At 46.9% G+C, this 17,750-nt stretch overlaps 1 protein-coding gene across 6 annotated transcripts; it reads left to right on the forward strand.

Moving 5' to 3' along the window:
* The first annotated feature begins 2,347 nt into the window (after positions 1–2,347).
* Positions 2,348–11,330, forward strand: Znf334 (zinc finger protein 334). 6 transcript variants are annotated; one of them, XM_041670636.1, is made up of 6 exons: positions 2,348–2,639; positions 3,362–3,556; positions 4,693–4,851; positions 5,350–5,476; positions 5,750–5,863; positions 6,844–11,330. In XM_041670636.1, exons 2-6 carry the CDS (start codon positions 3,542–3,544, stop codon positions 8,658–8,660), a joined length of 2,232 nt encoding a protein of 743 aa, XP_041526570.1. In that variant the 5' UTR covers positions 2,348–2,639; positions 3,362–3,541; the 3' UTR covers positions 8,661–11,330. The 6 variants fall into 6 exon arrangements, with proteins under 6 accessions (XP_041526570.1, XP_041526573.1, XP_041526571.1 ...); XM_041670639.1 differs by having other exon boundaries at positions 6,847–11,330; XM_041670637.1 differs by having other exon boundaries at positions 2,348–2,612.
* Positions 11,331–17,750: the final 6,420 nt, after the last annotated feature.

Here is a 17,750-nt window from a genome sequence, read left to right on the forward strand (position 1 = left end):
AGCATCCATGCCAGAACGAATCAGTCTCTCGTTCTGCTCAGGGTTCAAGTTCAGACTCATGGCAAGCTTGGTTTAGATCGCACACCTACACCTTGGCTAGGAAAATGGCGGGCCATCTTTTTGTGGATGGTCTTGATGGTTTTACAGCTTGGGCAAAGCTCTGTCTAGTGGGTTCTTCTCATATAGTAGACATCGGTGGGTCCTCGGGTGCTGTGCAGTGCATAGCCTGTGAGCGTATGTGGAATTCGTGAGTAAAGGTTGGGGTTGTCCCCAAGGGAAAAGTGTTATCAGAACAAGGTACCAGTTTCATGAGGCTAGGGAAAAAAAGAGTCCCCGCAAATTACTTGACCCACATTAACGGCAGCTGGGTACATTGTCTAAAGTATCAGAAAGAGTTAGAGCCTTCCTCAGTGCTTGCTGTCACCAGGCCTTCTTGACTAAACCCCCTCAGCTACTGTGGTTTCACACAGAGGCTTTCCTACTAGCAAAAGGGGAGCCTCCGAGGAAAGCGGGCTGGGGAGTCTTCTGCCATCTAGTGGTCACTGTGGGAAACTGCAGCACTCCGTCACTGTTCAAAAGTATGCTATACTGGTATTGATTGACTGTGTAGCTCTGCTTCACGAGATTCTTTATGCAGCTGAGGCACCCAGGAGCGTGACTGCATACGGTGCTTAAGAAGGCTCACTCCTTGAGTCTGAAGTTGGGACAAGGATGCCTGGAAGGTGAGGCATGGTTGGGTTGCTGAGAAAGATTTGTCTGTTCTCCGCTTTGCCTCTCTGTTTCTTGTGATTTCCACTTGATCTCTGGTAACTAGGTTACTTGTAGGCCCCAGCAAGACAAGCTCAGCAGAGGCCTGAGTCTCCGTAGCTTATCCTAAGGCACTACCTGGTTCTATAAAGACCACAAACTGAGATTACCCAGGCACCACCTAGGAACAGACCATCCAAAGGAAATTCTTAATGTTCCAACTGTTACAGATAGGATCACCTGCCAGCCCACACCCATCGCTTTTCACCAGGACACCCCTAGACAAATGTCAACCAATCAGGACTGAGCCCGTCACCCACACCCTGCTAATGAACCTTTTCTGGGATTTGCCTTTAAATAGTGCTCCCTAGAAAGGTGGGGTACCTCCTCCCGCTGCTGCACTGACGAGGTCCCGACAGGCTTGTGGCATGCACCCAATAAACCTTGCTTTTGCATTTCAGTGAGTCGGTCTCCCTCGTGGTCTTTTGGGGTCCTCAAGGACTGGGCATAGCAAACTAAAGATTTATACAGACTCTAGGAACATTGCAGACAAACCTGACTGCCAGGACATCACAGGTTAGATTTTTTTGGAAACCTGCGGGGTCCCTTTTGATGCCCCCTTTGTTTAAAACCACAAGACAGCCACGTTCGATGTGGGAATCAACATATAAGCATCGAATTCCTGGAAGCCTCGCTCACTGAGAGCCATCTCTCAGCCTCCGCACCTTGCTGTTTCTTTTGGTATTAATGATAACAGATAACTGTGTCAGAAACCTCCAAGCCTTCCAGTGAATAAAACATATTATGTAGCTTTATTCTTTAAAATATATATATATATATATATATATATATATATATATATATATATATACAATTTTGTCCCCATGGATGAAAGGTTAGTTTCTATATTTCTTGCATTATATGTAATTGGTGCTGCTAAACTATGTTGTTAAGGGACTGGAGAGATGGCTCAGTGGCTAAGAGTACTGGCTGCTCTTCCAGAGGACCAGAGTTTCCAGCAACCACCTGGTACCCTCTGCTGACATCCTCAGACATCAGTCATGACACACAAGTGATGGAGAGGCATACGTGCAGGCAATATATCCATAGGTTTAAAATAAAATAACCGAAAAATTATACTGTTAAAGTATTTTGCCGTTAATTATTGCGCTTTCTCCTTGTGTAAGATTGGCAGCAGAGGATCCACCTGTCAATAAACTCAGACAGCCCGGAGTAAGCAGTATGGCTATTATTTTCTTTTAAGATATTTAGACACGGTCTGATTCATTTTTAGTTGTTAGATGTTTTCTGTAATTTTGGGAAGCTCGCCATTATTTTTCGATTCTGAGAGAACCCTTTAGTCATTATTGTTTCCTGAATACACTGTTGGGATTACTTTCCAAGGCTGTAATCTTTCTTTCTCACACTCCTTTTGTACTCATGGCTCACAGCCCATTGATTAAAATCAAGCGCCAGAGGAAATCGTCTGCGGAGGTCGCGGAACTTTGTGGGAAATGTAGTCCCGGATAGACTGCAGCACCCCCTCGGAGAACCGTGGGAACGGCCGCACGAGGCGTTGCGCACGCGCCGTCTCCGAGCCTTGATGGATGCGCTTCCGGTTCTCCGAGCGCATTTAGGCGAGGCTCCCGCTGCTCCTAAGCGCAGCGGTTCCTGGGGCCTTCTGGGAACTATAAAAGAAGATTTCCCCGGAGCCAGAGGAAGACCGAGTAGCAAGCTCGGGTCAGAATCGGAGGGACCGGAGCCCGCCCGGGGCCTGCAAAGGCTCGCGGCTGTCCAGCAGCTGGGCGAGGCCGCCGGGCGTTTCGGGGCTGCAGGCCTCGGGGCGGGCATCCTGGGACGGAGAGGTGTGTGCATGCAAAAATCAGATCGCAGTAAGTCCTGCGGATGCCCTTGCACCAGTAAACCTTCGGGACTGCTTACGGGTTGAGCTGCGATTGAGGGAATGAGCAGGTCCAGATTGGGCTGAATGACGCTTCATTGAGGGCTTGTCGTTTGGAGGGAAAGGATGCCTGCCACGGATGAGGGAAGGGTCTCTCCATCACTTAGAACAAATGCAAGCCGTTTCGCCTGAGTTGCTCAAACCACGTCCATCACCACCCTGGGGTCGAAAACGACTTCATATAGAATGACATAGTGTACCTAGAGAGAAGGTTTTTCAGATATTTAAAATTACCTTCTTTTCAAATGAGCAAGACAACTATTTTAACCATTTAGGTAGTTTGCTGGTGACAGAGCCAAGAATTTAATTCCAGCCTGATGATTCCCAGGTCAGGCCTTTGTCCTCAACCACATTTAAACAGAGGCCTCTCATGAAACTGCAGTTAAGGTTGGGGGAGGGGAGCCGAGTGGTAATCATCTCAAAACCCTCAATCCTCTGTCTGGGTTTTCTGATCTCAACTCAGAACACATTCTAAGGAAAACAGGTCAGTGATGCCAGAAGTTAATTATTTAATGTCTTAATCTTAGAGTTGCTGTTTTGTTGTACTGCTCCTCCAGGCTGAAGTTATTGATGTGTTATTATGTGTGTTTGATTTTTAAGGCAGCATAAGTAAGACAGTAATTCAGCTTAACCCCTTTGTTTCCATCCACACAGGGAGAAGAGCTCGGACTGGTCCATTCAGAGCTGCTCGTGGGCCTTCCCTCAAGCGGTTGCTTCGTGTGTGATGCTGGCCGCAGGGTCCTTTCCTTCCACGGTGTGTCTGTGACTGACCCCGTTCTTCCTCACCCAGCCCTTCGATCATCATTCCTGGCCCTTTCTTGAGAGCACCTGAAAATGGAAAGTTCCCAGGTAAGTCACTGAGGGCTTCACTTCCCACCTTGGGCCGTGGGTTGTCATTGGATTACAACATATACACTCAGGTTAAATGGTAGAAATATATAAAATTCAGCCTCAAGGAAAATAAGGGAATCAGATCAATACCAGAAGAGTGAACTTATTGCAGGGCAGGGCGGTATATGATCTTAATCCCAGCACTTGGGAGGCAGGTGGATCTCTAAGTTTGAGGCCTGCCTGGGCTACATAGAGTTCCCGGACAGCCAGGGATACTCTCATTTAGAGTTTTACCGTGCAACCCTTTGAGCTCTGAAATCGTCCTGCCTCGAAGAACCTCAGGGTGGGACCCTTGCTTTACTTCTCCGCAAAAGTCCTCTAAAGACACTAGGAGTCCTGCTGTCCAAAAAAGAAATAATGTTGGCAGTCCGTCTGTCCAGGGTGCTTCTTCCCCACTGTTTCCTGCCAAGGCTGTTAATCCTTCAGTTACACAAGCTAGGAAGAAAATGAGGCCCAAAGCCAGCTGTGGCGGCTCATGCCTGCAATTCCAGTACTTAGGAAGCTAATGCAGGAGAGTTGCTACAGATTGAAGCCAGCCTGGGCTACAGCCTGAAACTGTTTCAAAAACGGGGAGGGGGAGCAAAAGAAAATGACGTATGTGTTAAGTCTCTTAGCATATGATGTTGGCGTGTGCCCAGCTCTGGTCATGCCGTCCCACCAGCCCATAATGTCTCCGTCCCACATGTGGTCAGTCCATCTTGGTCCTCAAGTAGCGGAGTACTTTCATCTCACACCCACTGATGCTCCCTGTGGAAAGGCATCCTAATTTTCTTCCCCTTTGACTGGACCTTTTAGCTGTTGTTTCCCATGTTTTCAAGCATGGAACAGCAAGCTTCTTCTGGGAGGCCAGATAATAACTGTTTACAGTTTTGCTTGGATGCAGTCTCCTTTAGCTCTAAATGCAGCATTGGTTGCATGAGAAAGTCCCGGGCAAAGTGTGAACCAGGCGCTGGCCAGATTCAGCTACAGTGGCTGGATTTGGCCCACAAACAGTGGCTTGCCATCCCCCGTGTGCTGCAGGGTTGCCTCCAGCGTGCACATTGGGTCCTGCTGCCCTAGTGTTTACCTCTGTGGGTCTGTATGTTTCATCGTAGTGGTCTCCAGGGTGGAGGACGAGGAGCCCCATAGCAGCCCCTGCACTTCTCTTCATATTCATATCATGGCCGGAAGCACGGGAACAGCAAGTTGTTAATGGTGTTAACGTGCTTTTTGGCACCAACATATGGCTTGTAGAGTTACGTTATGATTTCCAGGTAAACACATGAGTCATTAGTACATGGACGAGTGTGTTACCGATGTGCTGCAGAAACCTGGGTAGGTACCCGTGTGCTCTGCCCACTCCCCTACAGCCTTCCTTTCCTACTGCTCTTCGGCTGTCATGCGTGTTTTGCCTGAGTGTATTTCTCAGTGAACACGCTATGGCAAGACACACCTCACGTGAAGACTAAAATGATCATCTCACAGAAGTCCGATGGCACAAAATAGGACCATTTGTGGTCACCCTTTGTCTAGCATGTGTGTTCCTGCCTGAGGTGCAGTTTCCGCGGTAGCCTGGGGATCCAGGGCACAGTATAATCTGCACATTTAAAACGCTCACTCATAAACAGTGAGCCGTTTCTGCTCTTTCGTCCCCCATGAAGCATCTCTTACAGCCTAACGTTGGCCATGACAGCACCCTCCTTACATTTGATATTCCCACAGATTTGCTGTTGCTCAGTTCTGATTATCTCAAATGAAACATGTCCTTTCAGAGATCAATTTCCTTCAAGGATTTGACTGTGGCCTTCACCCACGAGGAGTGGCAGTACCTGAGCGCCACTCAGCGCCTCCTGTACAGGGACGTAATGCTGGAGAACTACAGGAACTTCATCTCAGCGGGTGAGCACAGTGTCCTCACGGCAGCCAGAGCTGGCCTCTCTTCTGTGTCACAAGGACATGCAGCTATCAGAATGAGCTCTCTCTCCTTGAGTAACAAGGGAGAAGGATGATGACAGTGTGTGCACACATGCACACGCATGTACCTGTCCTACACTCATTTGTATCAGCCCCATTGAGTTGTTGTTGGGCATCTCGGTTGCTCAGTTTCCCCAGCCTTTAGTCCTTGAAGTCCACAGAGCTTGCTCCCAGTTCCCTCTTATTTCTCCTTCATAGGGTTTCGTGTTAGCAAACCAGATGTGATCTTAAAACTGGAGCAAGGCAAAGAGCCTTGGATAGTGGAAGAATCGCCACGTCAGAGCCATGCAGAGAAATGTGAAGACCGAGCAGGTAAAAACCAAAGAATTCCAGTCCCTGGCTGGCTAGTGATCGCAGCTGGCACCTATATGATTTTTTTTTTCTGGAATCTTCTAGGGTGTAGAGCTCTATAAGTGACTGAGGAAACTAGCTCCCGTGCTGTATATATTAAAATGTTCTCCTCCAATAGATGTATTCTATAAAAATGTTTGACTTTCAGTGCTCTGTCCACAGAACCCAAGCTCCACCTCCACACACTAATTTCTTCATTCTTCCCCCACCGTGCCCGCCAAAGCGCTTGCTGCGTTCTTGCAATCCATCCCCACTCAGCTCTGCTCGTTCTTTCTTTCTTTTTCTTCTGTTTTTTTTTGAGACTGGGTTACCCTGCTTAACAAGCCTACCTGTCCTGGAACTAGCTCTTGTAGACCAGGCTGGCCTCGAACACACAGAGATCCACCTGCCTCTGCTTCCTGAGAGCTGGGATTAAAGGCGTGTGCCACCACCGCCCGCCATCATCTCCGACTCTTGTTTTCCATTCTCCATTGCACCGTACAAACTCCAGAGTTCTCAAGTTTGCCCCTTCTTCCTGGTGAACACTGGCTTTCTGAGGTCTGCTATGCCTGGTCTCTGCCTGGAGACTTTTCTCTTAGGTTCCCACCACGTCCTTGTCCGTGTCACCTGCCAGCCACACTTCCAGGAGATGTTGGGGACTGTTCCGTGTTGGAATGTTTCTGTCAGTGTCCAAAGCTCTTACAGTCTTTGCCAGTTTCTTCTTTCTTTGGCACAGTTAAGTAAGCTGGTAGAGGTGAATTTGTTCCCCCCCCCCATCCCTTGTGTTATTGTTAATTTTTTTCTCTATAAATGTATAAGGTAGGAGATACTTACACTTGAATCTCTTTAACACTGGAAAGCCGGCCCTGAAGACTTGGCCCCCATAAGGCCTTTCTACAGACTGTCATTTCAAAGCTACATAGAACTCATATATTAATGTTAATCCCATTCCTTCCTTCCAGAAGATGGCGCTGCCTTAGAGAAGGACAAGGGAACACAAGACAAGCCTTTGAAGCCAGTTTTAGCCTGCAGTAACAAAACAATGCCAGAAAAAGCTGCTCTGTTTGAGAAAACAGTTGCTCCAGATGTGAATACTGTTTCTTCAGAAAAAATGCTTCATAAATATGATCCAGGTGGAAATGACTTGAAAACTAATTCAGAAAAAACTGTTGCAAAGCAAAGCAAAGCAAATGCAAAGGTACGTGCTGAGCCCGATGGGTACGAGAAACCTCCGCTCCACACAAAGGCTGACAAAGGTCATTCTGGGACAGAACGGAACAAACATGATGAGGTTAGGGACGTTAGGAGTCAGGGTGAAGATCTCACCAAAGACCAGAATGTCCAGTCTGTAAGTCAACCCTCCGGACACGGCAAGGGTGGGAAGCCTGCCCTCCAGCAGTCAGCCCCCTCTGCAGGAACCGAGGAGTGTGAGGAGAGGAAGCGGAACGAGTGTGCCGAGTGCAGGAAGACCTTCTCGAAGAGGTCTACCCTCATCGTGCACCTGAGGATCCACACGGGAGAGCGGCCCTACGCTTGCAATTACTGCAGGAAAACGTTCCGTATAAAGGCAAGCCTCACTCGACACCAGCGGATTCACACCGGGGAGAGACCCTATAAATGCAAAGAGTGTGGGAAAGCCTTCATCGACAAGTCGGCCCTCATCGTGCACCAGAAAATCCACGGCGGGGAGAAGTCCTACGAGTGTAACGAGTGCGGGAAGACCTTCTTTCGGAAGTCTGCCCTGGCTGAGCATTTCCGCTCACACACGGGGGAGAAGCCTTACAAATGCAAGGAGTGTGGGAACGCCTTCGGAAAGAAGTCCTACCTCATTGTGCACCAAAGAACCCACCGAGGAGAGAGGCCCAACGAGTGTAAGGAGTGTGGAAAAACCTTCTTCTGTCTGTCAGCCCTAACAGCGCACCAGAGAATCCACACAGGGGAGAAACCGTACGAGTGTACGGAGTGTGACAAGACCTTCTTCTGCCAGTCGGCCCTCAACGTGCATCTGAGAAGCCACACCGGAGAGAAGCCCTATAAATGCCGCCAGTGTGGCAAGTTTTTGTGCACGAAGTCCGCCCTTGTCGCGCATCAGGTGATCCACAGGGGAAAGAAGACTTTCGAGTGTACTGAGTGCGGGAAGCTTTTCTACCTTAAGACAACACTCACGATACACCAGAGAACTCACACCGGAGAGAAGAACGGTGCGCTTAGTAAGTGGGGCCGCCCGCCCTCCGCGAAGTCAAACTGCAGTGAGCAGAACAGGGCGGACACAAAGGAGAGTCACTACGAGTGTCACGAGCACCAGCGTACGGTCCACAAAAGCTCACGCCGCTTTGCACATAAGAGAACCATATGGGAGAGACCGTACGAATGTCCCGAGTGTGGGAGGACCTACTGCCGGAAGTCAGCTCTCCGGCACCATCAGAAGACACACACAGGAGAGAGACCCTATGAGTGTAAAGAGTGTGGGAAGACCTTCTGCCAGAAAGTCTCCTTTACCGAGCATCAGCGAACTCACACTGGGGAAAAACCACATAAGTGCAAAGAGTGTGGGAAGTCTTTCCGCCATAAGTCAGCGTTCACGGTGCACAAGAGGATTCACACCGGAGAGAAACCGTATTCGTGTAGCGAATGTGGGAAAAGCTACCGTCGGCTCTGGACTCTGACTGAGCATCAGAAAATACACACAGGGGAGAAGCCCTATGAATGTAACACATGCAAGAAAACATTTCGCCATAAATCAAACTTCCTTTTACATCAGAAAACTCACAAGAAGTGAATTCCAACAAGGCAACAGATAATTTACATAATGCTCAAATCCTGGATTATGCATCAAGGAGTGAGACCTTGTCAGCATATGGGTTAGCAGGAGATTTTCTGCCGACGTCAGCCCCTAACACCAGAGAGCTCACATAGGCAACATACAGTTTATTTTATGAACGTCAGACTTTCAGTGTTACAATGAAAACATTCAGCATTTCAGACACTTCACCGGGTGTGCCTGCCTCCCTTCCAAATCCCGAGACAAATATGAGTCCCTACCTGATTACCCCCCACAGTCAGTTTACATAGCGTGTGTTGCCAGACATGAGCATCCAGTCTTGATACGCCAGATCTCTACCAGTTGTCCCTGTGATAACTGAATGGTTTCTGTTTATGAGTTTACCGTATTCACAGCTTAGATGGTACAGCCTGCTCGTCCTCTGTCCCTGTTGTTGTCTAGTGACAGACCCCAGCCCTTTTATCTGCAGAAGTGAGGAGGCGGACTGACCGTAGTTCCCTCGTGCACCCGCAGTGTCTCCCTCATGGGAGTGAGCCTTTGCTGAAGCCAAGAGGTGGCGTGTAAATACCTCCAGGAGCCTCCAGGTGAGCCGAGTAGCCAGCGGGCGCAGGTGCCATGGGCACAGGTGCCATAGCGAGAACAGCAAAGACGTAATAAACTTGAATAGTGAACAGGATCTGGGGAGTGTTCGACTCAAAACACTGTCTCTGCTTCGAGTATTTTTAAATACCTCTGTCCCCTTAGTGGTTTGATTATTATGTCAGTGTTTTAAAAAAAAATCTGGATTTTCTAATGACCACGTCCATAAGGGTGTTATTTAGAGTTTACGTATCAGCTTCTGAGCAAAGGTCTCTGTGGTGCCAAATAGAATCACATAGTTTGGATGTATGCATCTGGCCGGAATCTGCTCACATGGGGTTAATGTCAAGTCCTGCTGGCCAGCCATCCGTGGAATTTTCCACAAGCCCAGCCAGCCCTGCTCTCTGATGGGTTGTTATTTCCTAGGACACTGAAGTGAGTTTATTTCATTGACAAGACAAAGGAGAGCCCCTGGGCTTCTTGTCCTGGGCCTTGGCTGTGGCCAAGCTGGCAAAGCGGCATAATGCTGTCACTTGGCTAATCAGCCCCTTCGTGGACAGACTAAGTGTGTCATCCAACTCTGGGTAATGAGAGTCTCTCTCTGACCTGTCTGCTGCTTCTGGTTGTGATGTTGGGCTCTTGGGTGGGGAAAGCTGCCCTTTGAGGCCCAGCAGAAATCCCACTGTGAACAAAAGCGGTTTATTTATTCAGTCTGTATTTTATATCCTGCAGTAAGGTATGTATGTCTTTACATACTTGTGAATGCACATGTATTCCATGTATATAATACATACCGGAACATGAATATATGTGTATCAATAGTAATCGTTTCCTGAAATTTTTAATAATTACTTAAAAGATTTGGTTGCTGTTGCAAATGGAATTTTATCATCTGTTTTTAAAATTACTGGTCGAGGCCTGACAAGGACTGACAAGTAGAGCTGCTGGCCGGCAGGCCTGACAACCTGAGTTCAGTCTTTGCGCCCCACACGTTGGGAGAGAACTGCTTTTCTCACAAGTTACCCTCCTTCCACAAGTGTGGTGCGGCATGCACGCACACACAAAATAAATAGTGAAAAGGTAAAATGTTTTAAAAACTCACTAATAGAATTCTTGCGCATTTTTGTCAGCCTTGTCAGAATGTAGCCCTTATTTGTAATTTTCTTTTCTTGCCCTTAGAGCTCTCACAGCTCCTTATAGAGGAAGTTTGTGGGCTGTTTGGTGTAGGTTTTTGCTCTCTGGAAATCTGTGCCCTAGCTGTCTGTTGTGCCTTCTGCTTACCCTTGGGTTATGCAGCTAATCACGATTCTGTGATGACTGAATCGTTGGCCTTTATCAGTGCGACTTAGTGTATTGACAGGAATGCTGTATGCTGGGGGAATGTATTTTTCAAGTCTGATGAGAAAAGAAAGTCTGCAAGTGGAGGAACAGTGAACCCCAAACACAGAAAATAACAAGACACATCAAAGTAAAACTCTAAGGTCGGGTGAGAAAACTCAGCTGGTAACGGTGCCTGTTCTGCAAGCCAGCAAGCCAGGTCACTTGTAGAGGTGGACAGAGAGACCCAGCTCCACAAGTTTGTCCTCTGACCATACATGAACTGCGGTGCACCCATGCACACACAGAATAACAATAGTTTTTAAAGTTGTTAAAAAATTACGACACAAAAATTAAAACTAAATGGAAAAACGTGAAAAAGCAGCCAAAGGGAACAGCGACATGTAGGGTCTGCGAGCTTCCTACAGCTGCTGGAAGAAACTACCACCCTGACCAGAAGAATGGATCTCATCTCACAGGACCCAGGCCCAAGTCAGGCCCAGCGCTGCAGGCCTGACCTCTAGGGACTGTTGGAAGCTGCCTGGGCTTCTGCCACATCGTCTGCCTGCAGCTTGTGCCAGCATGTTCTCACTGCGTGTGTCTGTGTACGTCTGATCCGGGTTCCATCTTTCTCAAGCATGACTTCATCTTAATGACTGACATCTGTAACGGCCTTATTTCCATAAGGTCACATTCGAGGTATTAGAGGCTGTGAGGTATCTTTTGGCATCCTAAAGTTTACCCCCATGTTTACCAAATTAAAATAACAATAGATGTTTGTTGTGTGAGACTTTTACTGGGGAGATGCAACATACCTACTCACCCTAGAAAGGAAACCTATTCCAGACCAAAGTAACGATTACACCAGAGTCCAACTTGGTGAGCCAGTGAGTCTGTTGGGGTTACTAACAGGAGTATGGGGGCGTTGCTTACAGGAGCGGGGATGGCTCAAAGACAACTGTATCACCAAAGTCCACCCCGGCATGGGTGGAAAAAGCTGCAGCCTTGGAGCTCCATGCACGGGTTGCAGGGAGTCTCTGCAGCAAGGCTGGTCATTTATTTACTAAGCATTTGTTTACTGGATCTACAGAGAATCTGAGAATATTCCAAGTTTCAGCTTTCATGAACAACGTGATATATGTGGTAGGATCACTTGCTACCAAGCCAGACAACCTGCATTTGATCCCCGGGACCCACATGGTAGAGGTAGAGAACCAACTCCTGCAAGCTGTCCTCCTGCTGCCTCCCCGCCATACACACACTGGCACATGCATCCGTATCCACCAATACCCCCATACACACAAGTTAATGCAAATTTTTTAAAATGAAGATTGAGCTAATTGTATGTTTATGTGTTGACAGGAACGTCTAGGAAGGGCGTGGGTCTTAGTTTTCTTCCTATCGCTGTGTTAGAGACACCATGACCAAAAGCAACTTGGGGAGGAAAGGGCTCATTTCACCTTAGAGCTTGTAGTCCATACCTATGGGAAATCAGGATAGGACCTAGAGGCAGGAGCTGAAACAGAGGCTACTGAGTAGCAGTGTTTACTGGCTTTCTCCACCTACTTTTTTTATACTACCGAAGATGACCTGCCCAGGGGTGGCACCACTCCTAGTGGGCTGGGCCCCTCCACAACAATCAAGAAAATTCCCCACGGGTCAGTCTGGCGGAGGCACCCACTAGTCAAAGTTCCCAGGCACAAGGAAGGAAGGAAGTTCCATTTGGGGCAGTCAGGTGCACAGGGGAGGGGAATCTTTTACTGATAGAAACGCCGTTGCCCTGCCTGTTCCTCCCCGTGATGCACGCTGGCAATGAGCGGGTAGACGGAGTGGAAACTCCCATTACAATTGCTCCTATTCTGCCGGTGAAGTGGAGAGTAAATTCATTCTCTGAAAGCAGGAGGAAGGTTTTAGAAATTGTTCAGTATTGATGGTGCTGACAGCCTTCAGTTCTGCCCTATTGCTTTGCATTTATAAATCCATCCGTCCTTTGTAGCATGCTGCTGTGGAGAACCTTTCAATACTTAGGAAAGTCTTCGTTTTCTCAGTTGATGTTTTCATGGGATGCCTTAGAGCATCACAGGCAAGTCCTTGTTGCTTGCAGGAGTGCAGGGGGAACGTTGTCCACTGACTCCATACAGCCAGACCATGTTGAAATCCCTCCTGGTTCCCCCAGAAGCTAGCTTAATGGAAAAATGATTGCATTTTCTAGTCTAAAATGGGCACAGCACCCCCTAACGGGCTGTTTGCTCATAGCATGTGTCTGTGTGAAGTCAGTGGGACTCTTTGGGACTCCTGCACAGCAGATACAGTGTGAAGTGTTCAAAAGTTGCACCCTCTGCCCTCTGTACCCCAGAATCCCTCTACTCACAGGAACACTGTCAGCAAGGATCCAAGGATCTCTGGCCACAAGATGTCTGTTAGTGTGTCCCCGTCAGTGACCCTCTGCTGTAGTTTGAGCTCTCTCCAGGTCCCCAAATTGTGTACTTCCTATGTCATTGCAGATTTAGTCAAAAGCAGGGATTATAGTTGCTTGCAGGGTCTATTGCTGAACCTAACTCCAAAGGCATGACTGCTTCTCTTTTCCTCCCAGAAGCTGCTAAGATTTATAGCCTTTTCTCTCCAACTTATAGAGTGGTCTGCAACCTAAAATTTTATATGTATTTATACTTACATACATGCGCACACACACACACATGTAAACAGAGGTTTGACAGGCAACTGTGGAGAAGCTGTGACATAGCTGAGCCTACGTCTGATGCCTCGGCTTGCAATCTACAGGCTGAACAGTCAGGAAGAGAAAGTGAGCATCAAAATGGCAGAGTCAGGCTCACCTCAAAAGCAGATGAACTTGTGCCTGCAAACCGTGTGGCGTCATAGAAGTGACGCCATCTGTGGTGTTCCTTGTGGAATAGTTAAGATGTACTATGCTCATTTATGCTGTGGAATATTTGTTTAATGGTAAAAAGTCGTGTTGCATTCATTGTTTTGTTTTAACTCTGTGAAGCTGTGTTGCTTTCCCTGCCTAAAACACCTGATTGGTCTAATAAAGAGCTGAATAGCCAATAGCAAGGCAGAGAAAGGATAGGCAGGGCTGACATGCAGAGAGAATAAGTAGAAGGAGAAAGGAGCCAGGAAAGGAGGAGAGGATGATGCCAGGGGCACCCAGCCACACAGCCAGACATCGAATAAGAAGGGAAGAAAAGATATACAGAAATAGAGAAAGGTAAACGAGATAATTAAGGAAAACTGGCTAGAAACAATCCAAGCTAAGCTGGGCATTCATAAGTAAGAATAAGTCTCTGTGTGATTATTTGGGAGCTGGGTGGCGGGCTCCCAAAGAGTAAAGAGTAAAAAACAACCAACTATAGTTCCTAAACTACAACTTAACCTAAGCGGAGACCAGAAGACCAGTGGACAGTGTTGCCCTGTGTTCTCCCTCCCCCCGCAGAGGTTCACTCAAGACTGTTCCTGTAGTTATTTTCTCATCCTAGAATGCATCAGAGAGAAAGAACTCAGGACTAGAATACCATTGCTGGGTTCCTGAGGCCTTTTGTCCTCAGAAAACATGCTTCCAAAAGCCCAGGGAGAGTGGGCTGCTACATACCTAATCTACATATTGCAGGCTTCAAATCTGTGCAGTATGCTATGGCAGACAGAGACACCATACATGCAACCGTGTGTATCTAAACAGAAAAGACACAGAAAGACACAGTAAAGGGACTGCCTGACATAGTCACTTTCTTGTGGCTGTTAAGAATGTGTCCTTTGAAAGCCAGCTTAAGAGAGAAAAGCTTTGTTTTGGATTATGATTCCAGAGGACACAGTCCACCATGGCAAGGAAGGTGTGACAGCAGGCGCGGTGACAGGAGTTAGAGGCTGCTCCCAGTGACCCACTTCCACCAAGGCCCCACCTCCTAGGGGATTCAGGACTTTCCCAAACAGCCACCGGTGGGAAGCAAGGGTTCAGCCACACTGGCCTATGGGGGCATCTCGCATGCATGCCACCGTAAGAGTTTCCAACTCCATTTCAACCTCATGGGCCCACTGTTGTCTTTACGGCCTTCGGTCAACCGAAGCATCATTATGAGGCGCATACCAGTTACACCCCAAATAAATGCACTTTTGCCAATAAAAATTAAAACACTGACCATCAGGCTCTGTCTTGGTTTCTTTTCCCGTAAGTTAAAGGGGAGAGGTATTGTTTCAGCTCGTGGTTTTGTGGCCCACCATGGTGTGAAGTCAGGGCACAGGAGGGCCAGGCGACTGGCCACATTACACCTGCAGGAGGAAGAGAAGCGAGGGGTGAGTGCAGGGTCACCATTCATCTTCTCTCCTTTCATTCAGTCCAGGGCCCGGCCCAGGGAACAGTACCACCCACATCCAGGATGGGTCCCCACCCCAGCTGGAAAATCCTCACAGGCCCTTCACCCTACCTGGGGGGGTGGGGTGAGAGTTCTAGGTTTTGTCCAGTTGACAATACTATCACAGTCCCCTTGACCATAGACAGTCATTTACAAAGAGATAAGGACTGTCACAAGGTCGGCGCCCATTCTCCTTTACTTTCAAGTATTTGTATCCACACTCTGAAATGGCACCACAGAAAATGTGGAGGGCAGTGCCACTTAGCGTCCAGGAATTCCAGGTGTACAGATGAAACAATACCAAAGCATGGCCATGCCTGGTCCTGGAGGTACAAACTCCAAGTCAGCTCAAGCCTTCCCAAGCTCCTGGAAGTTGTGCAGAACCATAATACAAATAGCAAGGAGTGCTAATTGTGAGCTTCATGTGTGTTGTGACACTTGGCTGTGTCACGTCAACATAAACCAAAATGCACCCATTTAGCAGCTGGGCCCATGGGCACTCTGGCCGCCAGGGAACCCATTGTGTTTTAGAATATTTTGAGTGATTTGGTGGCGTGGTTAATCATTTTAGCATTCACTTTTACTAAAATTGTAAATCACTTAATCACCGCACCGCCCTCATCCGAAGTCACTAAGTGATAGTGCTTTTAGGGGCCAGGAAAAAGGACTCACGGAGGCCAATTACTCTGAAGTGGAAATTAGATGCTATAACGCACAACAAAGACGCTTAAACACGCGCCGTAATGCACTGTGCCGTTAATTTAGTGGTGAGCCCTAAATACATCATGCTAACACTGGGGAAATTAAAGAGGCAGCATTAGGACGATGCCTTCCCCAGAGAATGCCAACTCCCACTCCTGAGCATGACCCTCCCCCCATCCTGGGTCCTCCAGGTTTGTGCTAAGTAATGGAGGTCAGGAATTTTTGCAGGCTGTTATAAACAAAATCTGTTCAGAGATTTCTCTGTTGTTATGGGTGAGATTTTTAAATTTTGGTGCTCACATTTCCTTTCAAACCCTTTGAAAGGGCAGATGATGAAAAAGACAAATCATGGCTTCTAGTCTTTATTTCTAAAGACTTAATCTTTTTCTTTTTTAATGGGTGTGGGTGTTTTGCCTACAATCATATCTGTGCTGGGCACGTGCCTGGTGACTATTATAGCCAGAAGAGGATGTCGGATCTCCTGGAACTGGGACATGAAGCAGGGTCTTCTGGAACAGTCATCTCTTCAGACCCTTATCGTATTTTTTTAAGGGGGGGGGGTGTTTTTTGGGACAGGATCTCACTATGTAGCCTGATTAGGCTGGCCTTGAACTCACAAGCAATCCATTTGCCTCTGCCTCTCAAGTTTTTGGATTAAAAGCATGTGCCATCATGCCCAGTTTTAATCCTTATTTTTAATTATGTGCATATCATGTGTACCTAGGTACGTCTGTGTAGGCACCAGAGGAGGTCGAATCCCCTGGATCTAGAGTTAGAGAAAGTTGGGAACTGCCTGTGTAGGTGCTGGGAATGTGTAGGCGCAGACCTCTCGTTCGTTTCCCGGCCACCCAGACCCAAAATAAACACACAGAAACTGTATTAATTGTAATACTGTTTGTCCAATAACTTAAATGTATTTCTAGCTAGCTCTTACATCTTAAATTAACCCACTTTTATTAATCTGTGTATTGCCATGTGGTTGTGACCTACCTGCAAGGTTCCATCCAATGTCCAGCATCTGTCTTCTGCAGCGGTGGCTACATGGCTTCTCTTTGACTCTTCTTTCTTTCCTCTTCTGTCTGCTTGGAATTCCCACCTTGCTCTATTTCTGCTAAGCCAATGGCCAAAACAGTTTTATTTGTTAACCAATAAAAGCAACACATATACATAAGGACTTCCCACACCATTTTCCCTTTTCTGTCTAAATGAAAAGGAAGGTTTTTAACTTTAACATAGTAAATTACATATAATAAAACAGGTATCAAACAAGAATTACAGTTACAATGTTTATATCTACTTTATCTTTTATCATAACCAAGGAAAACTATAACCATCTATTCTTCAACTCCATCAAAGACTCCAGAAGGATATATTATCTAAGTAAACAGGAAGTGCATTGTAAGCAACTTCCAAAACTCTAGAATTGACAGAGACATCTCTCTGCCTGAACAGTCACCCAAAGTTCTTCTGTATCATGGAAGCATTCATCTTCAGCCTACATGCCCATATAGTATCTGGCAGACTTTCCCATGAAGCAGGAAATTTCAAAGACAGTTCCGCCTATATTAGCAGTTTGTCAGTCACTTTCTTCTGTGCCCTGCAGTATATCTAGCAGACTTTCATGAAACAGGAACCCTGAAGGACCATCTCACCTTTGGGCAAGTTCAGTAGTCTTTTTTTCTGTGGGCCTTGCATGTCCAGTTCATACAGCATAACATCAAAGAGTCTAGGTAAGAGCAGTTTTTTGCCCAAATACTAGCAAACTCCACAAGGAGCCTCTTCGATGCCCATCATTCTCTTGAAGTAGATTGTTGCTGCCAGGAGCATATGTGTCTCATTGTTATGAAAAGTCCTAAGTTCTTAAAACATTTTAAATGCCATATTCCATAGGTCTTTGAAAGGTTTGAAGATGATCTATCTAACTGAAATATAGCTCTATATATCTAGATAACCTAACTAACATGACTACAAGCTCTAGTATTATAGATGACTATCTATTAACCTGTATTTTTAATTATACATTACATTTTAAATGAACTACACAAACACAATACCTTAATCAAGAGCAGAAATATACATATAACAAAATTGACTTTAACTTTTTATCAGTAGACCAAGATTCATA

The sequence above is a fragment of the Microtus oregoni genome, unplaced genomic scaffold, assembly GCF_018167655.1.
Source record: "Microtus oregoni isolate MIOR12 unplaced genomic scaffold, Mior012 000020F_ref0000438, whole genome shotgun sequence".
In the NCBI taxonomy this organism is placed as follows: Eukaryota; Metazoa; Chordata; class Mammalia; order Rodentia; family Cricetidae; genus Microtus; species Microtus oregoni.